Here is a 25,949-nt window from a genome sequence, read left to right on the forward strand (position 1 = left end):
ATGAAATGACTGATGAAATGGCAATGAAATGAAATGACAAAGGCAAATGATGTAAATGGGAAAAAGTCACTTAAAGTGAAACGAAATGTAAAGTTAAGTTATGAATAGGAATGAATGTGCATGAATGTATAATGACAGAACAGAATGATGTATTATGATATTAGAAGTACGTATGTACGTAGAACATGTTACGATTGGGCGAGGTGTACCTTTCGCTTGAGGGCTTGCTGAGCAAGGCGAATGCACTAGTAGCTACAGATGTGGCAGTAGCCATATAACGTACTAGGGCAGAGGGAACCTACTTGTATGGGCAGGTAGAATTCCCTATCCTTAGGGCCTTTGCCGATAAACTATTGTTGAATGCGTGAGTACGAGATTAATTTATCACTTGAGGGCTTACTGAGTAAGGTGAGTGCCCTGGTATGCTTAAATTGTGACCTTCGGGTTACCAAATGTATCAGAGCAGAGGGGTGCTACTTGTATGGGCGGGTAATCACCCCTATCCTCAGGAAATCTCGTGGGTTAAATATTTGCATGTGTTTGTTTAGGATCAGAAAATGACTTTCAGTATTATGTTAATGATTTGCAAATATTATAAAATGATATGTATAAACTCATGTTGGTCACACACTGCTTTAATATATGGTTTCTTCCCTTACTGAGATGTGTCTCACCCGAATATAAATTTTTTTTTTTTCAGGATTTTATCGAGATCGAGCTTAGAGAGCTCGAGGTTCTATAACATTATTGGGAAATAGTAAAAAAAAATGGTATATTTCTATGTTAATTATGAGATGCAAAAATTTATGTTTTACGTCCTTATATTTTAAGTCTGTGGAGAAAAGAAAGTTTGTGAACATACTGAATTATTTTGGGAGTTATATAGATTTATGGAAATGTAGGTGTTGGATGATTTAATATGGATTATAGTTAGAATTAGTAAACTCTGGTATTATGTTATATGGAGATTATGATCATGTTTTTTTCCGCTGCGTAAGTTATGTTTTGGAATATGATTATGAGGATATGATTAGGTATAACGCGCCGGACCCGGGTTTAAGGGTTGGGGGCATTACAACATATTTCCCTTACCTAACTACTACAAAGCTCCTATGGTATACTATCCTAATACCTGCAGGGCTTCCTACATAACACTCTAAAAACAATATTTGCCAGAATAGAATATCAGTATTTCTTCGCCTACATCATTTCCTATAACTGTCAAAAGGCCAAAAATGGGCTAAAAGGCCTTACTCTAAATTTGGGATGAAATCCAACTTCGTTTCACCAATGATCCGCTTCGACAGACTTACAGAGAACTTCGCCAGGAGCGTCGTGGTGGCTTCGGATCATCGATCCGGTGACTGGTGGGGCCGGAATCGAAGAGAGAAGTGCGAGAGACCGTAGGAGAGAGAGAGAGAGGCGCTGCAATTGAACAAAAATCTGATTTTTTTCTCTTTTTATAGGGCCAGATTCTTCGATGGGACACGTCACCTCGTCGACAAGTCCTTCAGTAAATTCATCGACGAACCTTACCCTTCGTCGACGAAATTCAGAGCAGCCCAAAACCTTCGCTCGGTATTTTCTCGTCGATGAAACATAGTTTCGTCGACGAATTTCCTTATGCGTTCGTCGATGACGTATTATTATTCGTCGACGAGTCCTGGCGATTCCTTGAAATTATTACTATTATTATCTCCAAAATGCGATGTCGTCGACGAAGTCTACTGCCTCCTTCTATTCTGTTTCCATTTTCTTCCCTCTTTATTATTAAAATAATATTATTCTTCGAGTCACTACACTAATAATTCCATTTAATATTTACCTAACTTTGAATTTTTATTTGTCTTCAAAGTGACTTTATGATGTCAAACTTCACAAAGCTTGAATTCGTTGCCCTTGATATTTTTGGAAGAAATTATCTGTCAAGGGTACTTGATGCTGAGATTCACCTTAATGCTATGAATCTTGGAAGTACAATTGAAGAAGGAAATCAAGCATCCCTATAGGATCACGCAAAGGCAATGATTTTCCTTCGACATCATTTACGCGAAAAATTGAAAATTGAGTACCTTACTATTAAGGATCCATTAGTCATTTGAAACAATTTGAAGGAAAGATATGAACACCAAAAAACGGTAATTGTTCCAAAAGCTCGATATGATTAGATACACTTACGACTGCAAGATTTTAAAATTGTAAGTGAATATAATTCAACCTTGTTCAAATTTAGCTCTCAATTGAAGTTATGTGGAAAAAAAAATTACCGATGATGATATGTTAGAAAAAACATATTCGACTTTTCATTCCTCGAATGTACTCCTGCAACAGCAATATCGAAAGCGTAGATGTAACGATCCAAAAAATAATGGTTTTTAAATAATAAAGAAGAAAGGAAATGGAAATAGAAACAGAAGGAGGCAGCAAGCTAGCGTTCGTCAATGACATTGCACTTTGGATGTAATAATCCGAAAGTTTTACATAGGGCCTCGTCGACGAACACAGGGAGTTCGTCGATGAAATTAGTTAAGGACTTGTCGACAAGGTGACGTGTCTCGTCGACGAATTTGACCCTATAAATAGTTGAAACCCAGATTTTTTGATGAAATTTTAATGCAAACTCTCTCTCTCTCTCTCCCTAAAACGCCTCTTCCTCCTTTTCTCTTCGATCCTGGTCCCGTTTCTCTCCGGATCAAAAATCCGAGGCCATCACGACGCTCCTGGCAAAGTTCTCTACAAGTTTTCCGGAGCGGATCGTTAGTGGAAGAGGTTTGAAATTCATCCCAAATTCAGGGTAAGGTATTTTATACAGATTATGCCTTCCTTGTAGTTATAAGAAATGTTGTAGGTAAGAAAATACTGATGTTTTATTCTGGGGGACGTTATTTTTAGGGTGTTGAGTGAAGAACCCTGCGGGTGTAGGGCTAGAGTTCAGTGAGAGGCTTTTCATATTTAAGGTAAGGGAAATATCCTATACTAGGAGTTTTAAGAATGTTAACAGAGATTTCATTGATAAATATATATACCAGTTTATTATACAGTTTTTATAGAATAAGAGTTTTTAATGTTTGTGTGGCCTGAGTAGATATTTACCTAATGTAAAATTTATACAGTGTTTCAGCATAACATGTTATATAGTATATATGTATACAGATATTCACAGATATTATATAGACAGATTTATATAGATTTTATTCAGTTCAGTATATTATAGTATTTACAGAATGTCATATTTTCCTAAATGCCATAATGCACAGTTTATACAGATAGATTATATAGACAATTTACAAAGACAAATTATATAGTTATAGCATCAAGATGCTATAGTTACTCAGATATCACAGTATTTACAGCACATAATTATGGAGTTATGGTTATTTTGGAAACATGATGAAAACAGTAAAAATACATATGCATGTATTTATATAGTATCATATCCCTATGGAAATATTACAGACAGATATAGTTTACAGAGCACGGTACCGTTGTTATATACAAATAGAGTGCAACCACATATCTCAGATAGTGTGTGGGTACCGTCTAACCATGCTCAGCGAGGATGCAGCTCCTCAGAACGCTGGGTTGAGGGGGCCGGTTAGATGAGGTAGCAGTCAGTCTCGAGCTTAGGAGTAGATGCATTTTGGCCGAGTTGAGGTAGTGTAGAGTATGATGACTTACCTGGAGGGCCGACCAGGTTAAGTCTTGCCTACGGGCCGCACAACCCTATCATGAAGGGTCAAATCATGGCATACAGAGTCTCAGGGAAAGAACACAGTTATTTATATGTATACAGTTTTACAGCTTTTGTTGTATATAGTATGATATAACAATATGAATGATAGAAAGTTCAGATGATATAAATATTTTAAAACTACTATACATGTGTTTTACAGATTTTTCAGATCATGCAGTTTTATATATATTAATGTTATAGTTTTACGACTCGGTCGCCACACACTAGTAATAGTATATTTCCACTTACTGAGCGTCGTCTCACCCTATTACTTTACCATTTTTCAAGTAAGCCAGCTAAGCGAGCAGATCAGGCTCACGGATAGAGATCACTTGGTTACCCTAGTTATAGGGTAAGTTTTGTGTAGGGTTTTGTATTTTTGAGGTAATTAACACTGGAGAGAGAGATGTATTATGTAGCTATGGTTGAAAATACTAAATTATGGTATTGTATATATGTATATGTGGTTATGTGATTTATGTTTTCCGCTGCATAGGGGTGCCCATTATATTCGAATATTGGAGTAATTTGATATTTTCAAAAAAAAAAAGGAGAAATTTTGGGCGTGTTACAGTAGATTTATAAAATATTTTGAACTAATTTCTTGTTTACTTGTGGCTGAACAAAATAATGAGTTTTTGTTGAAAAATCATCAATCTCGTCCAACTGGCTCAACACCATTCCCTGAAGTGAATGTGGTTTTTTCTCAAGGTCGTGGTGGTAAAAGGGATCGTGGTAGGAAAAATTGTTGGACCCATGATGATCATCCTTCAAAGTTTGAAAGCAAAGGTGCAGAAAAGACTCAAAGGAAATGGGTAAAGAATAAAGAAAGCTTTGAACAAAATAACAAAGTGCAAAATAATGACAATATTTGCAATAGGTGTAGAACAAAAGGTTATTGGTCTCGAATATGTCGCACTCCTAAACATCTAGTTGATCTTTACAAGGCATCGTTAAAAGGAAAAAGGAAAAATGCTAAAGTGAATTTGCCTGGATAAGTGGGGTCTTGTTTCCGTTCGTCGTTAGTTCATCTCTAGAGTTTCGTTTGGTGTATTTCGTTTTGGTTTTGGTTGTTTTTATGTTTTTATTTTCTTTGTTAGTTATGTTTAATTTTGTTTGTCCTAGTTTGGTTGGTTGGTTTTAACTTGTAACCATGGTATTCCTACGCCAAAAGTGAGGGTTTATTAATAAATAAATTGAGGTGTCGTCCTCTTTTAGTGAAAAAAAAAAAAAAAAGTATAAGTCTCATTTGGATGTTGATTTTGATGTTTCTGATTTTTTTGAGGATCCTTGTGGCAAAATTGATTATTTGATTGGGGATAAAAATGTCTACTATTAAATTATCTTCATGTTTATTTTATTTTGAAAAAATTAACTTATGTAATTTTTTTTATTAAAAATTTTACATATAATATGTTTGGTAATATTTTTTTATTTTTCTTAATTTTTAAATTTTACTTTTCATTTACTAGATCATACAAAATAAACTTGATAAAATGGAGGATGACATGTGTTTGGTGGACAGTGGCACGACTCATACAATTCTTCGTGTTAAAAAATATTTCTTGCAATTAACATTAGCTAAAATTAATGTTAACACAATATCTGGCTTTGCAAATGTAATAGAGGGCTCTGGAAGAGTTCACATTATGTTTCCAAATGGGATAAAATTGTATCTCGAACCACTAACGGGTGATCTTTTTAAAGTAAGATTTATAGATTGTCAATTTGATGAATTAGTTTTCCCGTCATTAGGAGGAGGAAAAGGTAAATGATTAAAAACATAAGAAATTTGTTGGAACACACCAACTTTGTCTAATCTTGATACACGCACAAATAAATGTGAACTTGAAGTTTAAAGAATAATTCATTTGCCAAATGCTACAAATCAATTGTCAAATGTTTTTACAGACACCAAAAGGGCCACTCAATCACATGTTTAGACCGCAAATATTCCTACTAGATTGATTATTCCTGAAGAACACCCAATGGGAATAGCAGCTAATGAATCTAAAGTACGTCAGAAGCGTGGTAGATCAATTGGTGCAAATGATACTGTTCCTCGAAAGAAAAAGGAAATGAATAAAAATGACACTCCAAAAGAGTTCATTAACACTCAAGAAGAGGTTAAAAGAAATATAGATCAACAATCCCATATTTCCACAAAAACAACACCAGAAGTGGTTCTGGTACTGTAAAATTATGAGATCTCATTAAAATTTGGAAATATGTGGAGAAGAAATGAAGTTGTTGTTAACAATGTGTTTGCATATGCAATTGCTTCAGAAATTATTAATGATAATGAGCCTGAGCCTCAAACTATAGAAGAATGTCGATATCAAATGATTGGCCAAAATGGAAAGAAGCAATACAGGCTGAGCTAGGCTTATTAGCCAAACGTAAGGTGTTTGGATCAGTAGTCCAAACACCTGATAATGTCAATCCTGTTGGGTATAAATGAGTTTTTGTACGTAAAAGAAATGAAATGAATGAGATTGTGAGATACAAGACGCGTCTTGTAGCACAAGGTTTCTCCCAAATGCTTGGTATAGATTATAATGAGACCTATTCCCCTGTTATGAATGCAATCACTTTCATATTTTTGATTAGTTTAACGGTTTCTGAAGGATTCGACATACACCTCATGGACGTAGTAACATCTTACTTGTATGGCTCATTGGATAATGACATATTATATATATGGAAATCCCTGAAGGATTAAAAATGTCTGAATCATATAATTCATAACAACGACAAATGTATTATGTTAAATTACAAAGATCCTTGTATGAATTGAAGCAATTTGGACGAATGTGGTACAATCATCTAAGTGAATATTTGTTGAAAATTGGATATGAAAATAATCTCATTTGTCCTTGTGTTTTCATTAAGAAGATAAATTTTGGATTTGCTATAGTCGTAATTTATGTTGATGACATAAACATAATGGGAACTCCAGAAGAGATTTCAACGACTGCTAACTACTTGATGAAAGAATTTGAAATGAAGGATCTTGGGAAGACAAAATTTTGTCTTGGTTTTCAAGTTGAACATTTAACAAGTGCAATTCTTATTCATTAATCATCTTATGTAGAAAAAATCTTGAAACAATTTTATATGGATAAATCTTATCCATTAAGCTCCTCAATGGTTGTTCGTTCACTTGATGTGAAAAAGAATTTTTTTCGTCCACGAGAAGATGATGAAGAAATCCTTGGTCCTGAAGTACCCTATCTTAGTGCAATAGGAGCACTTTTGTATCTTGCAAATTACACTCGATCAGATATAGCTTTTGTGGTAAATTTGTTGGTAAGGTTTAGTTTTACACCAACTTAGAGACATTGGAATGGAATAAAACATGTTCTTCGTTATCTTCGCAGCACAGGTTATATTTTTACATGTGGTGATACTACTATCTCATAACGATCTGTAAAGCAAACGATCATTGCTACCTCTTCAAATCATTTAGAAATATTGGCAGTTCATGAAGTAAGTCGTGAATGTGTATGGTTAAGAACTATAATCCAACACATTAAAGGGACAACAATATTGTATGAGGACAATGTAACATGTATTGCACAAATCAAATGTGGGTATATAAAAGGTGATAGAACTAAACATATTTCAGTAAAGTTATTTTACACTCATGAACTTCTGAAGAAAGGAGATGTTGACATTTGTAAAATTCGTTTAAGTGACAACTCAACAGATCTATTCACAAAAACATTGCCAACTTTAATTTTCAAGAAGCAAGTACATAACATTGGAATGCGACAACTTAAAGACATTTCTTAATTGACTGTATTTTTAGGGTAAGTATGAATATTGTACTCTTTTTCTTTCGTTAAGGTTTTGTCCCACAGGGTTTTCCTTAACAAAGGTTTTAACGAGACATATTCATAGTGTATAGTCATTCAAGGGAAAATATTGTAAAACATGTATATTTATGTGGATGACTATTTAGATAATATCTTACAACCTTTGGTATGCCCACATAATGGTTCAACAAAATGAGGACAAGATGATTTGCAACGTTTAGTTCTTGAAAAACTAGACTGTTAAATTTCTATAGCTCTAATTTTTTTTTTTCCCTCTTTATTTCATTTACAACAATTATAATTTTTTTAATACTTATTAAATATTTAATATATTACAAAATTATAATTTTAAAAACAACTTCAGTTATTGTGCTATAGAATGAATTGTTCATTGGATGGTCAAAAAATTATATTAGGGATGAAAATAATAGATTATCCGCCATCCGTCACGGATTATCTTATCCAAATCGCCATAAATGCGCAACTTAAATGAGTTGGGTGTGAATTGAATTTTTATAAAATCTCCTCTCCTTTCTCTCCATAAATGGAGATAAATAAATTCCTCCAAACAAATTCCTTCATATGTTTCTTTTGCTCATACTTTCAAATGTTGTATATTTATAACTCAAGTGATTGCTAAAATAAATATGAAGAATTGTTTTATTCCAATAAAAAGAATGAAACAATTTTTATTTAATGTTAATTCAATATACCAGCCACTTCAGACTTCATCCATTCTCATAACACATTTTTTCCTTCACTGAATTCAAACCAACCATTTTATATCTCCTATAAACTCTTTTCAGTAATTTTGAAAAAAATAATAATTAAAAAATAGGGGGAAAAATACAGGAGAATAATGAGGGAGAGAACAAAAAGGATAACTAAAAATTAACCCTTTCCACCTTTATTCTTCACTCCCAACTTTTTTTGCCTGCGCTCCTCAACAAAAGCAGAGCATCTAATTCTTGTTTTATCTTTAAACTGTGTAGTGCTGTTGGATGGTCTCAATGTCCAGACCCTTCAGCTTCACCACTGACTCAACATGTCCCTTGAGAGTATGAAGCTCCCTCAGCCTGCAATACCAATTCATTTCTTGCTAGTTAGTGTCATGGTTGAACAACTTCAAACAATCCATTTCATATATAGCTTGTTGTCTATGCATTTACCTCGCGACCTCAGCCCGCTTCTTAGCCTGCTCTGCGATTTCAGACAACTCTCTGTAGTTGTTTGCATCACCGAACAGGCCAGTGGTGTCTGGGGGTTGAAGACCGTGGAGCGTGCGTTGAGCCAAGGCCCATTGTGCCTCCCTCTCGCCCCTTCCGTAGTCCTTCTTTGTTGTGAAGGCGGTCTAAAAGCCCCGGGGGAGAAAATGGAAGAGTTAGTGGAAAGAATGAGAAAATAATTCAGGTGAGTTCAACATTGTTAGTTAAGAGGAATTGTATGGAAACCTTGTTCTGGAGCAGATTGTCCCAGGCCTTGCCGCTCAACGAGTAACGGATAATGAACTTGAGAATATCAAGAGGGAAGTAGGTGACAATGCTGAAAACCCAGATTGCCGCTGCCCAACCCCATCCGACGCCTTGGATCCGAGCAAAGCCCCAGTTTGCATACACAGCAATGAGTGTAGCCACCTAAATTCAGAAATCAACAAAATTAGGACAAAGAAATGAGAATTCCAAAAGAATGGCTCCCTACAAATATTGAGTTATCACATAGGCTGTCAGCCTGTCCCTACTGACCAGCTGGGCAGCAATGAAGGCACCAACAAGCAAGAGACCCGGGCGTTCGACAAAGGACCAGCTCCTTGACCTGGTCACAAAGATGAGCGCCTGGCTGACAATGCTAACTTGAAGGTAGAGAGCGGCGGTAAGCTCATCTGGGCTATTCTGGATCGATTTCACGCCGAAAAGTTTCTGTGAATGCCAAAAACATGCTCAGTACCTTTTTTTGTATGTTCTGAAGTGTTTTGAATTTCACCAACACAATTTTATTTTCACCAACTCACCGAAAAGATATCAGTGTCGTGTGCCATCCAGAAGAAGAGGACAGTCATGAGAGCAAGGTAGGCTCCGAGGACAACACCAGTAGCAAAAATTTCCTTGAGCTTCCAGGAGTCAGGTAGTGGAGATGGCTTCACCCTATCCTTAGAGATGGTCATGATGGTGCCGTCGTTCAGGACGGCAATGATCAGAACCATGAAAGGCGAGAAGTCAAACTTCCAGATAAGAGCAATGAGCATGAATCCCAACACAATACGGATTGTGATTGAAACAGCATAGATGGTATAGTTCTTCATTCTCTGGAAGATAGCTCTGCTTGTCAACACAGCACTCACGATCACGCTCAGTCCTGGCTCTGTCAAGACAATATCTGATGCACTCCGGGCAGCATCGGTTGCGTCAGCCACTGCAATACCAATGTCAGCCTTCTTCAAGGCTGGGGCATCATTAACACCATCTCCAGTCATGCCACAAATGTGCTTTCTCTCTTGCAGCTTCTTGACAATCTCATACTTGTGCTCTGCATACCCATATCTTGCATTCATTAGTTACTCGCCAAACCTCCAAAAGCCGTATGTACATATAATATGTGAAATCTAATGCTATTTTAATTCAAAATTACCTGGGAAGACTCCAGCAAAGCCATCAGCCTTCTCAATGAGCTCATCAACAGGGATTCCAGCAATGGACTCGTCCTTGCATTGGCCAAGAAGAGAGGATGAGGGATACATGTTGGTTCCCATGCCAAGCCTGCGGCCAGTCTCTTTTCCAATGGCAAGCTGGTCACCAGTAATCATCTTAACATTGACACCAAGGTTGAGGGCGCGGCGGATAGTCTCTGCACTATCATGCCTTGGAGGGTCAAAGAGAGGCAAGAGACCCACGAACTCCCATGGCCCTCCAGCACTGTCCTTGTTCTTCTCTGGTATTGTCTATAAAAGAAAAGAGAGCCAATAAAGAGTACCCATTCAGTTGGAAAATTCATTTCATCCATGAGCATTCAGAAAGTGAACATTCTAATATACACTAATCCACCTGTCTAGAAACGCCCAAAGAACGAAGGCCACGGTCAGCAAACTTGTCGATGATGGCATGGGCCTTGTTCTTTACATCACCCTTGAGATTGCAAAGGTCAATTATCTGGCATACACATTACACAAGCAATATGGTTAAACGTCAGAAATTAAGGAACAAAAACAATAGCCTAAAGTCGGGGGAAGCATCTGACTTGCTCGGGAGCTCCCTTGCTGCATCGGTGCCAATTGCCTTTGGTGTCATAGTAGGTGATAGCAGTGCGCTTGTCCACTGGATTGAAGGGCAGGAAATGCACCTCGGTGATCCCTGCTCTGGCCTGAAGAGTTTCAAAAACAATAATTGACAGATGAAACTCCAATCTCTCCATGAACATGTGGCTGGGGATTGATACAAAATGAACAATTGGATTTCACACAGGGGATCCATTCTCTTACCTCCTTGGGGTCACTCAACATTCCAACGATTGAAGCATCAATGGCGTCCTGATTCTCCACCCTAGAAGCCTGAGCAGCAAGGAGAAGGACGGTGTCCTTGTCCATGTCCTTTGCAAACACCTACAGTAACAATTAATGCATAGATCTCAGTTCCCAATCCTTATATTCCTGGGAAAATAATAGAATTTGGCTCAAGTCACCAACCTCGATAAGAGTCTTGTCGACAGTAAGCTTGTTAAGGGTGAGGGTGCCGGTCTTGTCACTGCAGAGGACATCCATTCCAGCCATTTCTTCAATGGCAGTCATCCTCTTGGTAATGGCACCCTGCTGGGACAACCGGTGAGACCCGATGGCCATTGTCACAGACAAAACAGTGGGCATGGCAATGGGAATTCCTCCAATGAGAAGAACCAAGAGATTGTCAATACCCTCTCTATACTTCCTCTGCTGGATGGGGTACATCACGAGGATCTCGACCAACATTCCCAAACCAATGGAGCAGATACAGAAGTTACCGATCGCCGTCAACACCTAATTAAACCATCAATATCCATCCTCAAATGGTTAGAAATTTTCCTCTTTGCAAGAAGAAAGGAATTAATGATAATTTCAAGGAAATGGGAAAGCAATGTTGGAGTTAGAGGAATTAACCAAAATGAAATAGAGTGAATACCTTTTGGAAATGACCAACTTGGTTGGTGCTGTCAACAAGGTGGGCAGCCTTGCCAAAGAAGGTGTGGACACCAGTGGCAATGACAACAGCCTCAATCTCACCTTGCTTGCAGGTGGAACCAGAGAAGATCTCATCGCCTGGGTTCTTCGTGACGGGTAAGGACTCACCAGTGAGGGCTGATTGATCGATCTTGAGCGGATCTCCCTCCAAGAGACGAGCATCAGCTGGGATGATATCTCCCAACTTGATGCTAATGACATCTCCTGGTACCAGGATTGCAGCCTCCTGCTCGCTCCATTTTCCACCTCTTAACACCTTTTTTATGCATCAAAACAGAATCAACAAGTTTGTTTGATATATTTTGAGCCAAAAACTGAATCGAGAACCCAGTTTAACATCAATGAACCAGTATGAGAGCTCGAGAAGGATACCTTGGTTTTTGGAGCAAGACCTGCCATTAGAGCGGCAGCGGCGTTTCCTGCGTTGTTTTCCTCAATAAAGCTGATGGTTGAGTTGATGATGAGCAACACAACAATACCAACAAAGTCTTGCCAATCTGGAGGCTTCCCCTGCATAATTCAAATCTTTGTTATTGTCCATGGATTTTTTTTTTTGGGGGGGGGGGGGGGGGGGAGGGAGGGAGGGAGAGAGAGAGAGAGAGAGAGAGATGTAAGATTACCCCTCCATTGGCCAACACAATGGCCATGATAGCAGCAGACTCCATGACCCATGACAGAGGATTCCACATAAATCCCAAGAACTTGAGGAGCTTGCTTTCCTTTTTCTCCTCGAGCTTGTTGAGGCCAAAGATCTGGAGCCTCTGCTCTCCCTCCTCATCTGTCAATCCTTCCCTGGTGCATTTCAGCTGTTCAAAAACTTCATCCACAGGAATTCGCTCCTATACACAATTCAAACAGTTGTCATTAGCAAACAAGATGAATAAAAACATTGAAAGAAGGATTTTAAAGAACAATAAAGGGGGAAAATGAAGAACAGCATATGAGAGAACAAAGGGAGGACCCATGCTCAAAGTCGAGCACATGCTTTGGCGGGAAAAACAGAGACGAACCCCATTTTCAAAAAACAAATAACAAAACAGAGATAGTTTACGCAACTATCTTTATTTCGCACAAAACCCATTACCCAGAACACGAAAAAAATCACATATCAAGAAACCAAAAAAAAAAAAATACGGAGAAATCGTTGAGCAATCAAAAGAACATCGAATACCCATTACAAAAAAATACGAAAACAATCCAAGAAACGAAATGGGTTCGGGCTTACAAGATCAACCGTCTCGTTCTTGACATCCTCCAAGGAGATGTTCTTGCCAGAGGCCATGGCTACAGAGAAAGACTAGCGATAGAAGAAAAAAGATGATCTCCTTCTTTGTTACGTTCACACACGAACTCTCAATAATCTTCTTAAACTCGTCCCTAGGCCCCCTTCTCCTCCATGGGTAAACAGAGGAGAAAGTAGGGTCGATTGATTTATCGCAGAGGAGAGAAGCCTTTTGGCTTAATAGCTCCGGTAGCTTTATAACCATCTCTGGAGAGAGAAAAAAGAGAGAAAGAAGGCGAGGAGTGTGGTGTGGTGCCTGCACACGCCACCGCAAGACTCCCATTGAGAACGGACTGCCCATGATTCATTGATTGCCTATTGATTTTTTAGCGTCGATCGGTTTCTTCGGAGGGTTTGTTCTGCGTTTGTGGGCCGGAACAATATGGCTCCTCCGTTCCAAGCTTGAACAGAAATTTTAATTTCTTCTTCAATTTTTTTTTTTTGTGGAATTTTTTTTTTTTTTTTTTTTTGCATTTTTTCCTCAACTCTTATTTAATTTTTAAATTTTAAAAATTTTAATTTTATAAGAAACACACACACACACACACACACACACATATATATATATATATATATATATATAATTTTGTTAACATATTTTATATTTTAGTTTTTTAAAAGCAAATGTATTAACAAAAGTCATTTAGTCAAAAATAAATAAATAAATTATTAATTTTTACCATCGCGTGTTCAAAAATTCAAGCTCCCTTTTTTTATGGGATAGGATATTTCTTTTATTTTTATTTTTTACTAATTTAAGAGAATTGATTGAAGATGGACAATTATTTGACAATTAATATATTGAAAATTATTTTCTCTCATCAACTTAGTTTTAATAATACTACAATTATCGATATAATGTTTTATTAATTTTTTTGTCATCATTTGATTTTCAGTTTGTAACATGATTTTTATTAAATAATTATATAACTACCGTCAACAATGAATTATCATGATTGATTGATTGCTAATTTTCTATTATTATTTAATTTTTAGATGATTTATTTTTCTCAATATCTACCCTATTCTCACGGTAACAATTTGAATTCTTTTTCTTTATAATGATATAACGGTTAAAGTTTAATTAATTTTTTTCCTAGTTTATGAAAATAAATCAAGGAGTAATAATATTGCAACAACTAGTTCTTTCTCTTTGCATTTCATTTTTAATATTAAAAACAACTTTATAAATGGAGTATTTGTGCATACATGCCTGTTGATTCATATGAACTACGGACGGATCATTCGTGATTGATTGATATATTGTTCATTATTTTTTTAATGATCCGAAATTTAAATTTGGACAGCTCCTTTTGACCTATGTCTTTTATGAGACGCTAAGATAGATTATTGTAATTTTTAAAATTTAAATATATATTTAATGTAACTTTTACATGCCAATCTCACATCTCTAATTATGGGTTGCTCATAATTGATTAATTGTTGATCGAAAAAATTAATTAATTAATTGTTATTATTATTATTATTATTATTATTATTATTATGTAATGGTGGGAATTTATTTATTTATTTTTGCTAATTTGTAGGGATACATTGAGGGGTTATAATTACACGACAACTAATCTATACTAAGCCATTAAAACATATTCATATATAGATTTTGAATTTTAAAATTTTAAAATTTTAAACTGTAAAAACGTGTGAATTTATTATATTTATTGGCATGCTTTGCATATGTTATTTGTTTAATACATTTTTTTATTATTAATTTTTTTTTGTATTTTCATGGTCCTTTTGTTTTATTTTCCTTGTAACAAAAAATGTAAAAGCTTTAAAAAAATAAATTTCGAAAATAAAACATTAATTTTTTTGGTCAAAATTTGACCAAAATACTCCATGAAAAATCTCACAAGACAAATTTATTTGACATTAAGTGAAACAATGAGATAGGGATGTGAAAATATTAGTATTAAAAATTTTGATTATGATGATCAATGGGCAAAATTTTTTAGGGTTAGGTTTGGTTTTGCTCTTAGAAACGACTTCTAAAAATAAAAGGTTGAAAAAAAATGTCGTAGAAATTTATTTAACCATTGCAATGAAAATGGAGTTGCCAAAAAAATACGACCCAAGTATTTGTTAAAAAAGGTAATAAATTAGGTAATTATTTAAAATAACAAAAAAAATGCTGTTTTAGGGCATCAATAATACATAAAAAATTATTAAAAAAAAATTATGGAATAGAATAATGTTTTTGAAAAAAAATTTATTTTTAGTTTTATAAGGTGAATATGTATGTTTTTTAAAAATAAAAAAAAATTGTTTTGAGTTCAAATAGTTGTTTACGTATTATGCGCCAAACTTTGAGCGATGTTTTAATGTTATCCAATGTGTAACAATTGTTTTCTATTAAGACAAAATAATTTCACGATATTTAATCAATTCTTTTAGAAGCATATGTAGGGGTGTATAAAAATTATCAAAAATCGAAAACTAGATTGAAATTACAAGCGGTATGGTTTTTCAGTTTTAGAAAATGTAAATTTTCAATTTTGGTTTCAGTTTCGGTCTCCAAAATATAATTGAACCAAAAAACTAAAAAACCAATTTAAATGTAAATTATATATATAAATTGATATAATTACTTAATTAGTATGCTAATATGATTGGTCTATTTAATATTTAGAAATTAAAATGCCCAATAGATTCTCAACAACCGTTGTGAAAAACAATTGTTAAATATTTTAAAAATTGGTTAAAAACTGAAAAAACCGTAACTGAACTGCCGAATGTTCGGTTCTCTAAGGGATAATAAATTCGGTTCGATTTCAATTTCAATTTGGGAAGACTAAAAATTGCAAAGTTTGGTTTGATTTTCGGTTTTGCCCCTAGCTGAATTGTAATAAGCAGATTACACTCCTAAGCTCATGTGTTTACTTACACTTATTTACGATAAATTATACAGGAAAGTTCTCTCTCCACATGTTTGTGTGCTTGTTTCTTAAATTATACACTTATTGAAAATGGTTTCCTTTTGATATTAATAAATATATGACCAATTTGTTACATGTCAAACATTTATAGGCACACAGACACATGGAGGGGGAGATTTTCTGTATAATTTTCTCTTATTTACCACTTTAATACTTTTTTCTTGGACAATTTTACATGGCCAATTTAAAATTACTCTGAAGGGCTAAAGCTTATAGAATTTATCAAATTTGCCCTAAAATAGATTATACCTAACATTTACTTTTGAAAAGAAAAAAAATAATTTAGGAAAGTGTAAAACTCTTATAGTTACAATTTTTTTTTGTGAAAAACTTTATAAATTCAATTGGATAAAAAAATTTATTTGGGAAAAGAAATAATTTGTGAAGGACAATTCTTTTAATTATATTTTCTCTTAATAAAAAAAATTTTTAAATATAAAACATTATTATAATATAATTAAAATTTAAGAAAAATAAAAATGTCATTGATATATAAAATCAAAATTTCATTCATTCATTTGTTATATAATTTTTTTATCGTTTTCTTTATATTTCTTTGGCTTCCTGCACTTTTTAAAACTTGAAAAGCATCATAAAAGGGAAACAAAAATGAACGAATTCACATTACGTAGATATGAATTATGAGAAGAAAAGAAAGGAATACGGTGTGAGATATGGATTTACTTCTCATTATGTAGCCTGAGCCTGATATTAGATTTTAATTGACCCAAAAAAACGGTCATTAGCCTTGGTGCCAATTTTCTCAAAAAAAGAATATATACATATTGAAAAATACTAATTTAATATATTTATTCCATACGCTTATTGCAAACAAATTTTATTTTTTAAATTTAAAATAAAATTCATAATATTTTTTACACAAAGTTTAAGAATTTTTATCTGAAGTTTTCATTCAAATTAACAAATTACAAATGTTTATTATTTATTTACCAATCAAACAATGTAGACACACTTAAGGGGTTGTTTGCCAGTATGGAATAAGTGTCGAAAATTATGAAAATGAAAATTAGAAATGAAAATTAAAAACAAGAAATAGAAACTAAAAATTTAAAAATAATAATCTATTTGGTTAATATTTCTAAAATTAAAAAAAATTAAAACTTAATTATGAAATATTTATTTTCATTTTTAAATCAAATAATATTATAAAAATATGATTTAAATAATAAATGTGCAAAATTATACAAAACAAAAATACTATAATAAAAATAAAAATTGTTAAAATTATTTTAATTAATTGTCATATTTTCAAAAGTCACTTCATAATAACAATCTTATTATTGTACTTGATTTTTATTATTTATATATTTTTTTGAAAATTTATGTGTATTTCTATTTTAATTATATAAAATTTATATGATTAATTTATTTAATATGAATGATTGAGCTTCCAAAAAAATATTTATAGATATTAGAAATTCTAATAACATGTTGCCAAAATAGTTTAAAATTATAAATTTTGATTTTGAATATCTTCACAAATAATTAATAATAGAAACAGAAAATCGATAACATAAAAATGTAAAAATATAATTTATTATATTTTTATTAAATCCTATTAAAAATAAAAGATTATATTAATATGATTAAATTTTTTTACTAAAATTATTATTATTGTACAAAATTATTTTTTTGTTTTCTTAATTTACTATTTGTTATATATATTTTTTTATTTTTTATATTCAAAACATGAGTGCCTGCTAGCAATGAACATGCTCACCAACCCCTGCTCGTAAAACCCTATAAAAACCCCGAAGTCCAAGTCAAAACCCTTTTAAAAAGTTCACCGCGCACTCTCTACTCCTACTCAATTCTCAATCTAGGGTTTCTCTTTTCTTCTTGCAATCTAATCCTTCCGCGTGTATAATCATCTCGATTCTACGGACAACCATGTCTCGCTCCTCGACGAGGAACTCTGCCGCACGCAAGTCTGCTTCCGCCAAATCGTCTGGTGGCGATCGTACTCCGTCCGGTGATTCCACGCGCTTCCGTCAAAGCTTGTTAATTGACGAAATTCAGTTATTCTTTAAATAATAAGAATAAAAAAAAAACATCCGTGAGAGATATAATGTTTCTGATTCGAGCGTTGGAAATTTGGAGCTTGGGTTCTTTAGAGAAGAGGTCTTGATTTTGAATATTTGGAGAAGAAATAAAATTTGGGTGTTGGTGATTTGGAGCTTAAGGAGGTTGTATCTGATTCTTTAAATTGTTAGATATTGATAAGCGTGCATATGTTGTTGGGTACTGGGAGATATATTTCTGGGTTGTCAGAGGCTTGGATTGCAACCTTGATTGTTTCATTATAATGGTATGGTGGTAATTGATAGAGTTTTATGGGTTTGAATTATCTTTCGATCAAGATTTATAAGGATGAATCTTTCTTTGTAGGACAGGAAGGTGTTCGCTAAAATTTTGAACGCAGGCTATTGAAAGTTATGTGGTTGTTTCATGTTGGAACGTTGGACTGGTTTACTTACTTCAGGTTCTTGTAGGTGAATTTTTGGTTCTTGCAGACATATCAGGGGTTTAGTGGTAGATTCGAACATACCTTCAATTGGGTTTTAGAAGGGAGGAAAAAAAGGAAGAATGAATGAAGATAAATCCTAGGCACTGCGGGCAAATAGAGGGACCTATTGATTTTTTCTTTCGTTTTTTTTTTTTTTGTTTTTTTTAATCTTTAACCACTGAAAAAGGACTTTTTTGGGCCACGAAGAGTGTCAGAAGGCTGATGTTGAGCATGGGATCCATATTTTGCTGAGTTCTGGGATAAAGAATTGATGATGGAAGTTCATTGTTGTAGTTTGAGTTATCTTCTTGCAGTTGATGAGTTTAGAGTTATTTTCTTTCGGGAACTTCTGCTTCTGACTTTTGTATGCAGCTGATGGGGTCAAAATTTGACTCATTAGTAGCCAAATTGACCTTTATGCAGCTGATGGGAGTCATAGTTGACTAATTAAAAATATGATTTTTACTAATGATACTAATAATTAATTTTTTATGAGTAATTTAATCATCATGCAGTGACACGATTATGGTTATTTGTTATTACATGCATTTATTTAATCAACAAGTTATGTGTGTTACAATATGATACAAAGAAAAAATTTACATAGCTTCAACCAAAGAAAAAAAAATTTGGTTGATTTTCCTGATGTTGATTGGCCGTAGAGTTCTTGTAATTAGTTGACATAGCTTCTGTAGTTTTTTCATTCATCCCTGTGCTTTTTTAACTGTTTGATATTATGTTGTTCAGCCTCAAGTAGATCAAGAACGAAGGAGGTGGATCGTCTTTTTGATTCATATGCAAATTCTTCATTGGGCATGATTGAGTAAGAATATACCATCTGAGTAGCAATCTTTATCACGTCTTGAATACCTTCATTACCAACTGTTGGATACTTGGTTTAGTAATTATTTTGTTTCTCACCATTCTTGTAGTTTATTTGATGAATTTTGTCCGAATAGTATTATTTTATATTCTTTGAAAATTATGGTTGTTTCCCTATACCGTGGTTGCATATTCTCAGATGAAAATATCACCACAAAGACATTTATTTGTACTTCCAGTCAATTTTAATGAATCTTCAAAGGCTGTAGATGACATTCTTTTGCTTCTTGAATCTTTAAATTTGTGCGTAGTGCACAATATTGATTCTTATGGACACGAGATTTCAATTCACAGAGAGATTGATCTCATGCATTGGGGTATGTTGCTCTCTGATATTTAATTTTTTCCTCTCTAAAATGCAGAGTCAATGCTGTGTAAACCCTGGTTATGGCATTGGAGCCTTGAATACTGGGTCTTATGTTTGCTCACTTCATGTAACACCATGTCTATTTGCTGCAAATAGGAGGAATATTGTGTGTACCAATATACAGTGTTATTTTTATGGCTAGGCAGAATTTGAAGGTGAAGAGAGGTCAATTCCCATGTCTTTGGAGCTTGTGGTCCTTATTCCAATTGCTAAGAACCCTCTTGTTCTTACATTTATATTGACTTCTTTGTTGGGGGTGTTTTATCTGAATTTTGCTTTGTATTTAAGAATAGTCTCTTTTTATCACCCAATTATTGTGTGAATTAAATGATCTTTGCCTATCACCACAAAGAGGGAAGTGCACATTTTTATGCAACTCGTAGTGATTGATTAGTTACTGGTACTTCCTTCTTTGGTAAGTATACCTATTCATAGAGGAAAGCTTTTTAGGACCTTTCAATTCATGGATGTGGTATAGGGGGTTTTTACATAAGGGAAGGCACATTTAGGATGACAAATCCATTTCTCCCACTTTCATTCATTAATTCAACCATTGTTAAGATGAGATATGCCTATCTCTATCTCACACCAAATTAGGAAATTAACAAACGATAAATCTAGTAAGGGGGATCGACAAGTTATCGAAAATAGTTTTCCTATTTTTCTATAAGATAAGAATTTGGTTCGGGGGATAGGTTAACTGTGTAAATTTTTTTTGTAGTAAAAGATCTCTCAAAGTTCTTATTTCTCACTTTTTAATGATAAAATAGCCATATAAGATTGAAAAAGCAATGGTATTTCTCAATCATTTGTGCTTTTGCGCGTGTGTTTGTACTAGTGTTTTTTGTGAGAAAGCAGTGTGTTTGTCCATTGTAGTGTATATGATACCTAATAATAATATAATTGAAGTTTATGTAACTACAGGTAGCGATGGAGTTTGTAGTTCCTATTTATATGTTGCATTAATGCCATTCCACGAAAATTATTGGATGCTTCTTTTTCCGAAAAATCATGTATTACCCTTGAATGTGTGGACAGGAATTGATGAGATTGGTGTAATGATCATCATATTTTTCCTATAGGAATACTGAACTTCTTGTGCACTTCTATAATTGTTTGAACAGTCCAGAAGGAATTGAGGCACTTTGTTCAGACGTAGGAGTGGATCATACTGATGTCAGGATATTGATGCTTGCTTGGTACATTTTCTTGTTCTGGGTGCATAACTGAATTTATGCTTCTTGCTAGTTTATCTTCTAATCTTGTATATGGAACTACTATTTTGTATTAATTAGGAAAATGGAAGCTGAAAAGCAGGGATATTTTACCCAAGTAAGACCAGACATTGCCTATGTTTATTTGTTCTACACTAGTGCTAGAGATAAATTATATTACGGCTGCTGCTGTCTGTTTTTTTGGTTGTTGTTTTCTTGTTTATTGTTTGAATGAATCTATTCAAGTAAAGTTGTTTAGTTTTTCATAGTATTTTGTACAGTAGAGGCACAGAACCTTTGAGGTAAGCGCACCCTTCCATTCATTAAATATTACGCTTTTATAAGCACCTTTCTGGACATTCCAGCTTTAGCTCCATGGTCCATTGACAACAACTTGGATATGTGAAATTCTCTTCCTGAACAATTCAAGGAGTTCTCTCTTCTAGTTATGCCAATTAATTGCCAAACAAGTGAAGTTCCAATTTATCTTGCTCCTAGGGCAAAAAGTCTATATGTGCGAACCTAGGAAAATGATTATTTTTCTTTTGCAGTAAAAGTCTCTGCAATGTTCAGACTCAGTGGATTGTGGAAACTGGTGAAATGTGAAAGGAGCCAATTGCTTCTTCCAGCCAGAAACACAATGGTTAGAAAGGAGAATACTTCTTCTTTAGATATATTTGCTTTATATACAGTGACAATTTTATTCAGCATAGTTGTACAAAAGAAGAATGCAATTTCGGACAAACTATAAAGGACTAAAGCCTTGCAGGAAACAAGATCATTAACAGATCTGAGGATCACAAATATCTTGGTTCTGTAAGGAGACTATGTGAAAGGAGCCAATTGCTTCTTTCAGCCAGAAACACAATGATTAGAAAGGAGAATGCTTCTTCTTTAGATATATTTGCTTTATATACAGTGACAATTTTATTCAGCACAGTTGTACAAAAGAAGAATGCAATTTGGGATGAACTATGAAGGGCTAAAGCCTTGCAGGAGAGAAGATCATTAACAGATCTGAGGATCACAAATATTTTCGTTCTGTAAGGAGACTAGAATCTGACTTCAGTAAATCTAAAGCATCTATAGTGTCCATTTTTTTCTAGTTTCTCTTGAACATGGGTGACCAAGAATACAGCTTCATTTCTTTTTGATGCATGTGAGGTACTAAAATGTCCTTATCATCTGCATGGGCAAGCAAAGAGATGACATTGTCAGTCAATATATTGATTATGTCTAATGTTACATATATAATTCAATGGGACTGATTACTAACTTTTTCGAGTTCCTTAAGGTGCCAAATAGTATTTGTTTTTCTATCCTAATATCCGATAAGATTTTAGATGATCCTATGCCATTGAATTTTTCCAATTTTGGACCACATAATTGCTGGGGTTCAATGCTCGAACAGTCATGTACATCGTGAGTTCCTTTTCTACAGCTAAAATTCTAAGATAACTGTTGGTTTATGTGGGTTTTGTGCATTGTCCTGTTATGCTTAATGTGCCATGTTTCTGATCACTATATGTTGTACTTATTCATTAACAAGTAAACATGTTTTTTTTTGGCTTTGTATAGTCATCTCTTAACTGAGACTCAAAATGGTGGGCAATTCTCATTTTTACCATCTCATAAAACTGTCAGTCTGGAGACTCCTTAAAATTGGGAGTTAGTGCACCTGCACTTTCCTTGTATAATAGTTTTCGTTGTTACATGTTACAATCACCAATCCTTTCTTATTCAGGATGAGTGGCGAAGAGGCTTGAAGGCTCTGCGAGTTGGTTCCCTCAACAAGTTAAAGAAAGCACTTCTTGAATTGGAGAGAGAGGTTATTTATTGAAAACATTCTCTGCATGATACTGTGTTCTCTATAATAATCTGAAAATGGACGACTTTACTGATCTTTTGCTTATCTTGCTCTTGTTTTTGTTTAGGTCAACAATCATCCCTCAAATTTTGCCAGTTTCTATTCTTATGCATTTCAATCCTGCTTAACAGGTAAGCTTGTCTTGTCAGGCACAGTACCCTAGTGAATGGAAGTGCCGGAAGTGCATTTTGTGTTTCATGGCGACATTTTTATGTCTTGTTTTTAACTCTCTTGATGTTTTTCTATTTCAGAAGAGAGGCAAAAAACTGTAGACATAGAGAGCGTTTGTGTATTGCTGGATCTTGTTCTAGGTTTTAGGTTCCGTCCCCAGGTTGACTTGTACATTGAGTATCTGAAGGTGGGCAGCCATTAATATCTTGTTTCTCTTATTTATTGACACTCTTTCCCATCCAATGAGAATGCACTTAAACAAGGTGTTGGATGCTGAAATTTCAAAAAAGACAAATATCTGATATTATATTTAAAATACGATGATTGCCATTTTCTGTCTGACTCTTTTTAAAAAAAAAAAAAATCTCTGTTCAAGTCATATACTTGCATGGCCAGAAAAATATCAAATGACCAGATTTTTGGAACAGTTAAAGGTGTGACTCTGTTGATGGGTTAAACATCCCGTGTCTCATTTTGCATAGAGAATGGAACTGTGATGTTACATGGATGATGATTTTTTTGATTTTCTGATATGTGGACTTTGTTTCTAGCAGATTCAGAAGGATTACTTGACAATCACAATGGATCAGTGGGTGGGGTTTTTCCGTTTTTGCAATGAGGTGTTGTAGAATGTTATTGTTGTCTTTCTTCAAATGCGTTTTGCTTTCATTTGTTCCTCTCTCCTTGTTCTGCCCAGTATTCTCCTTTAGCATGTTAACTCATTGAACAAGCAGATTGAGAAACTAGCTTCAATGCCAGCTTGGGTTTGTTGAACATTTGACAGTGGACCTGGCTTTAGGTTAGGTGAATTGATAAGGATGTGCTACTTGGCCAAAAATCCTCCAATAAAGTCTGTAAAAAGGGCTCTTTTAGTTTTTGATCTCATCATTATGATTGCAGTTTGTGCTGGACTACAACTTGTAGTCTTGTAGTACAATTATATTTGCCACAATGATTGGAAATTACATGAAATAAAATTTATGGATGAGATTTGCTTATGTTCCTCGGCCTGCGGAAGTCGAAAAGTGATATGTGAGAAGCTGTTGTCATTGCTTGGGCAGTTCCCATGAGGCTCATGCTTGAGGAATTTTACTGTCTCCTGTAATCCTATCTATACCCATATAATTCTTTCTAGTAGATGGGTCATCAGCGACCTTTCCTTGAATGTTTTTTTGTTCCCCGCATTGGTAGCATTCTTAATATAGTAAGCTGAATGGTTTACATGATATTGCAATCTGATGAGCTTACTGCCTTTCTTTGAGAATTTTCTGGCTTATTTACAAATTCTAAATCCTTCATACTTTCTTGTTTGCAGATTAGTTTTCCAGACCTTCAAAACTATGATTCAAATCTAGCTTGGCCCTTGATCATTGACAATTTTGTTGAATGGTTGATAGAAAAGCAAAGCTAGTTTAAGCATATTGTGGCCATCACATATCACACTACTGAGAAGAGGTAGTAATGAAATTACCTTTGGTCTCTTCTCATTCTTCTCTTATGTCTTTAAAAAGCAAGGCTAGTTTAAGCATATTTCAGTTTACATCGGCTTTTCAGGCATCCAACTTCTAAGATTATTTGAAGAAATATTAACTGTTGCTAATTGTTTTCCTGATTTCGTATGCAGACTTCTGCCCAAAGCTAACCATCGAGCTGACTCATGGAGTGGTGTCAACATCCAGAACAAACATAATTTTAATATTTGTTTCTGGGGTAATTTTTATGGGGAGAATGTTATAGGAAAACAGTCCTTGAGCATATTAGCCTGTAAAGGTCATTTTGTATTTTTTCTCATTCAGAATTTAGAGAGTTTGCTTTTAGTTTTACATGAGAACGTATTAGATGTTCAAAACTTAATACAATTTCAAATCTAATGCCTCAATTTGATGTTGTCACTATACAAGCTACCATGACGCCTTGCGTTTGAATAGTTTTCAGTTTTGGTCAATGCATCATTTGTGTTTCCTCTGGTATTCACATTGACAAGATAAATCTCACTCACAAGAGAGTTCATGTCACCCCAAAATCTAGAAATAAAATCTCTTATTTCTTTATTATACTCATTGTCATATCTTCATTGGTATTTATATGAGAAAATTCAACTTGAATCTATGATTTAATAAATGAGTTTCATTGTAGATCAAGAGAGTATGAAAGTCATTAAGGTCCCATTCAAACCAAGGATTTGATTTGAGGAAAGGAAAAGAAAATTAAATAAGAAAGAAATTTGTTTTTTATTATATTTTTTTCCACACAAAGAATATTGAAAAAATAAAAATTTATTCTAATATAATTAAAAATTTAAAAATTAAATGTTAATGATATGTAAAATCAAACTCATTGATTTGCAATATATTTATTCGTTTTCCATTTTCCTTGGTAGTCAAATATGAAAAATAAATTGCTTTATATAATATATATATATATATATATATATATATAATTTTAATTTTTAATCATTTACTTTATACTCATAAAATATTTTAAAATTATGTTCATTAAATTACTTGCCTTTGAGATCTTCAGTCACTATCATAGACTCATAGTTGAGGGCCAAAACTCCACTTTGGGTACGGGTCGGTATAGTTATGACATCAGAGATATACGTAAGTAGTTAGTACTCTAGGCCCCATCGAGTTTGGGGCGCTACTGTTAACTTTTTGAATCCAATCCCTGTTTTGATGTTGTCAAAGTACATGTATCTTATACGTGTATTTAGTGTGTGAACAAGTTTACATGTTAGTACAAATATAAGATACATGGGAAATGGAAGTCAAGTTAGAACTTAAAGCTTATATAATAGTTTGACGTATTCCATGAAGAGAAAAGCAAAAAGAAGAAGAAGACGTTTATTCTTTATTGTACTTGCATTTAAATTTCTATTGTTTGGTCTGTAATAATGCATGCATCCTACATGGTATGGATTGAATGCT

At 34.1% G+C, this 25,949-nt stretch overlaps 2 protein-coding genes across 2 annotated transcripts; one reads left to right on the plus strand and one right to left on the minus strand.

Moving 5' to 3' along the window:
- Positions 1–8,422: 8,422 nt before the first annotated feature.
- LOC131158345 (ATPase 8, plasma membrane-type) lies at positions 8,423–13,062 on the minus strand. The gene is made up of 14 exons (XM_058113147.1): positions 12,981–13,062; positions 12,376–12,594; positions 12,128–12,265; positions 11,697–12,011; positions 11,228–11,554; positions 11,024–11,143; positions 10,783–10,905; positions 10,590–10,694; positions 10,177–10,486; positions 9,560–10,074; positions 9,294–9,467; positions 9,003–9,185; positions 8,721–8,902; positions 8,423–8,627 (listed from the first exon to the last, which is right to left on the minus strand). The coding sequence occupies exons 1-14, from the start codon at positions 13,035–13,037 to the stop codon at positions 8,531–8,533; spliced, it is 2,865 nt and encodes a 954-aa protein (XP_057969130.1). The 5' UTR covers positions 13,038–13,062; the 3' UTR covers positions 8,423–8,530.
- A 4,707-nt stretch (positions 13,063–17,769) lies between these two features.
- Positions 17,770–24,914, plus strand: LOC131158380 (uncharacterized). The gene is made up of 10 exons (XM_058113215.1): positions 17,770–17,984; positions 19,266–19,341; positions 20,892–20,966; positions 21,063–21,099; positions 22,726–22,809; positions 22,916–22,979; positions 23,100–23,206; positions 23,574–23,639; positions 24,335–24,474; positions 24,644–24,914. The coding sequence occupies exons 1-9, from the start codon at positions 17,903–17,905 to the stop codon at positions 24,428–24,430; spliced, it is 687 nt and encodes a 228-aa protein (XP_057969198.1). The 5' UTR covers positions 17,770–17,902; the 3' UTR covers positions 24,431–24,474; positions 24,644–24,914.
- Positions 24,915–25,949: the final 1,035 nt, after the last annotated feature.

This window comes from Malania oleifera, chromosome 6 (assembly GCF_029873635.1).
Source record: "Malania oleifera isolate guangnan ecotype guangnan chromosome 6, ASM2987363v1, whole genome shotgun sequence".
NCBI classification, from domain to species: Eukaryota; Viridiplantae; Streptophyta; class Magnoliopsida; order Santalales; family Ximeniaceae; genus Malania; species Malania oleifera.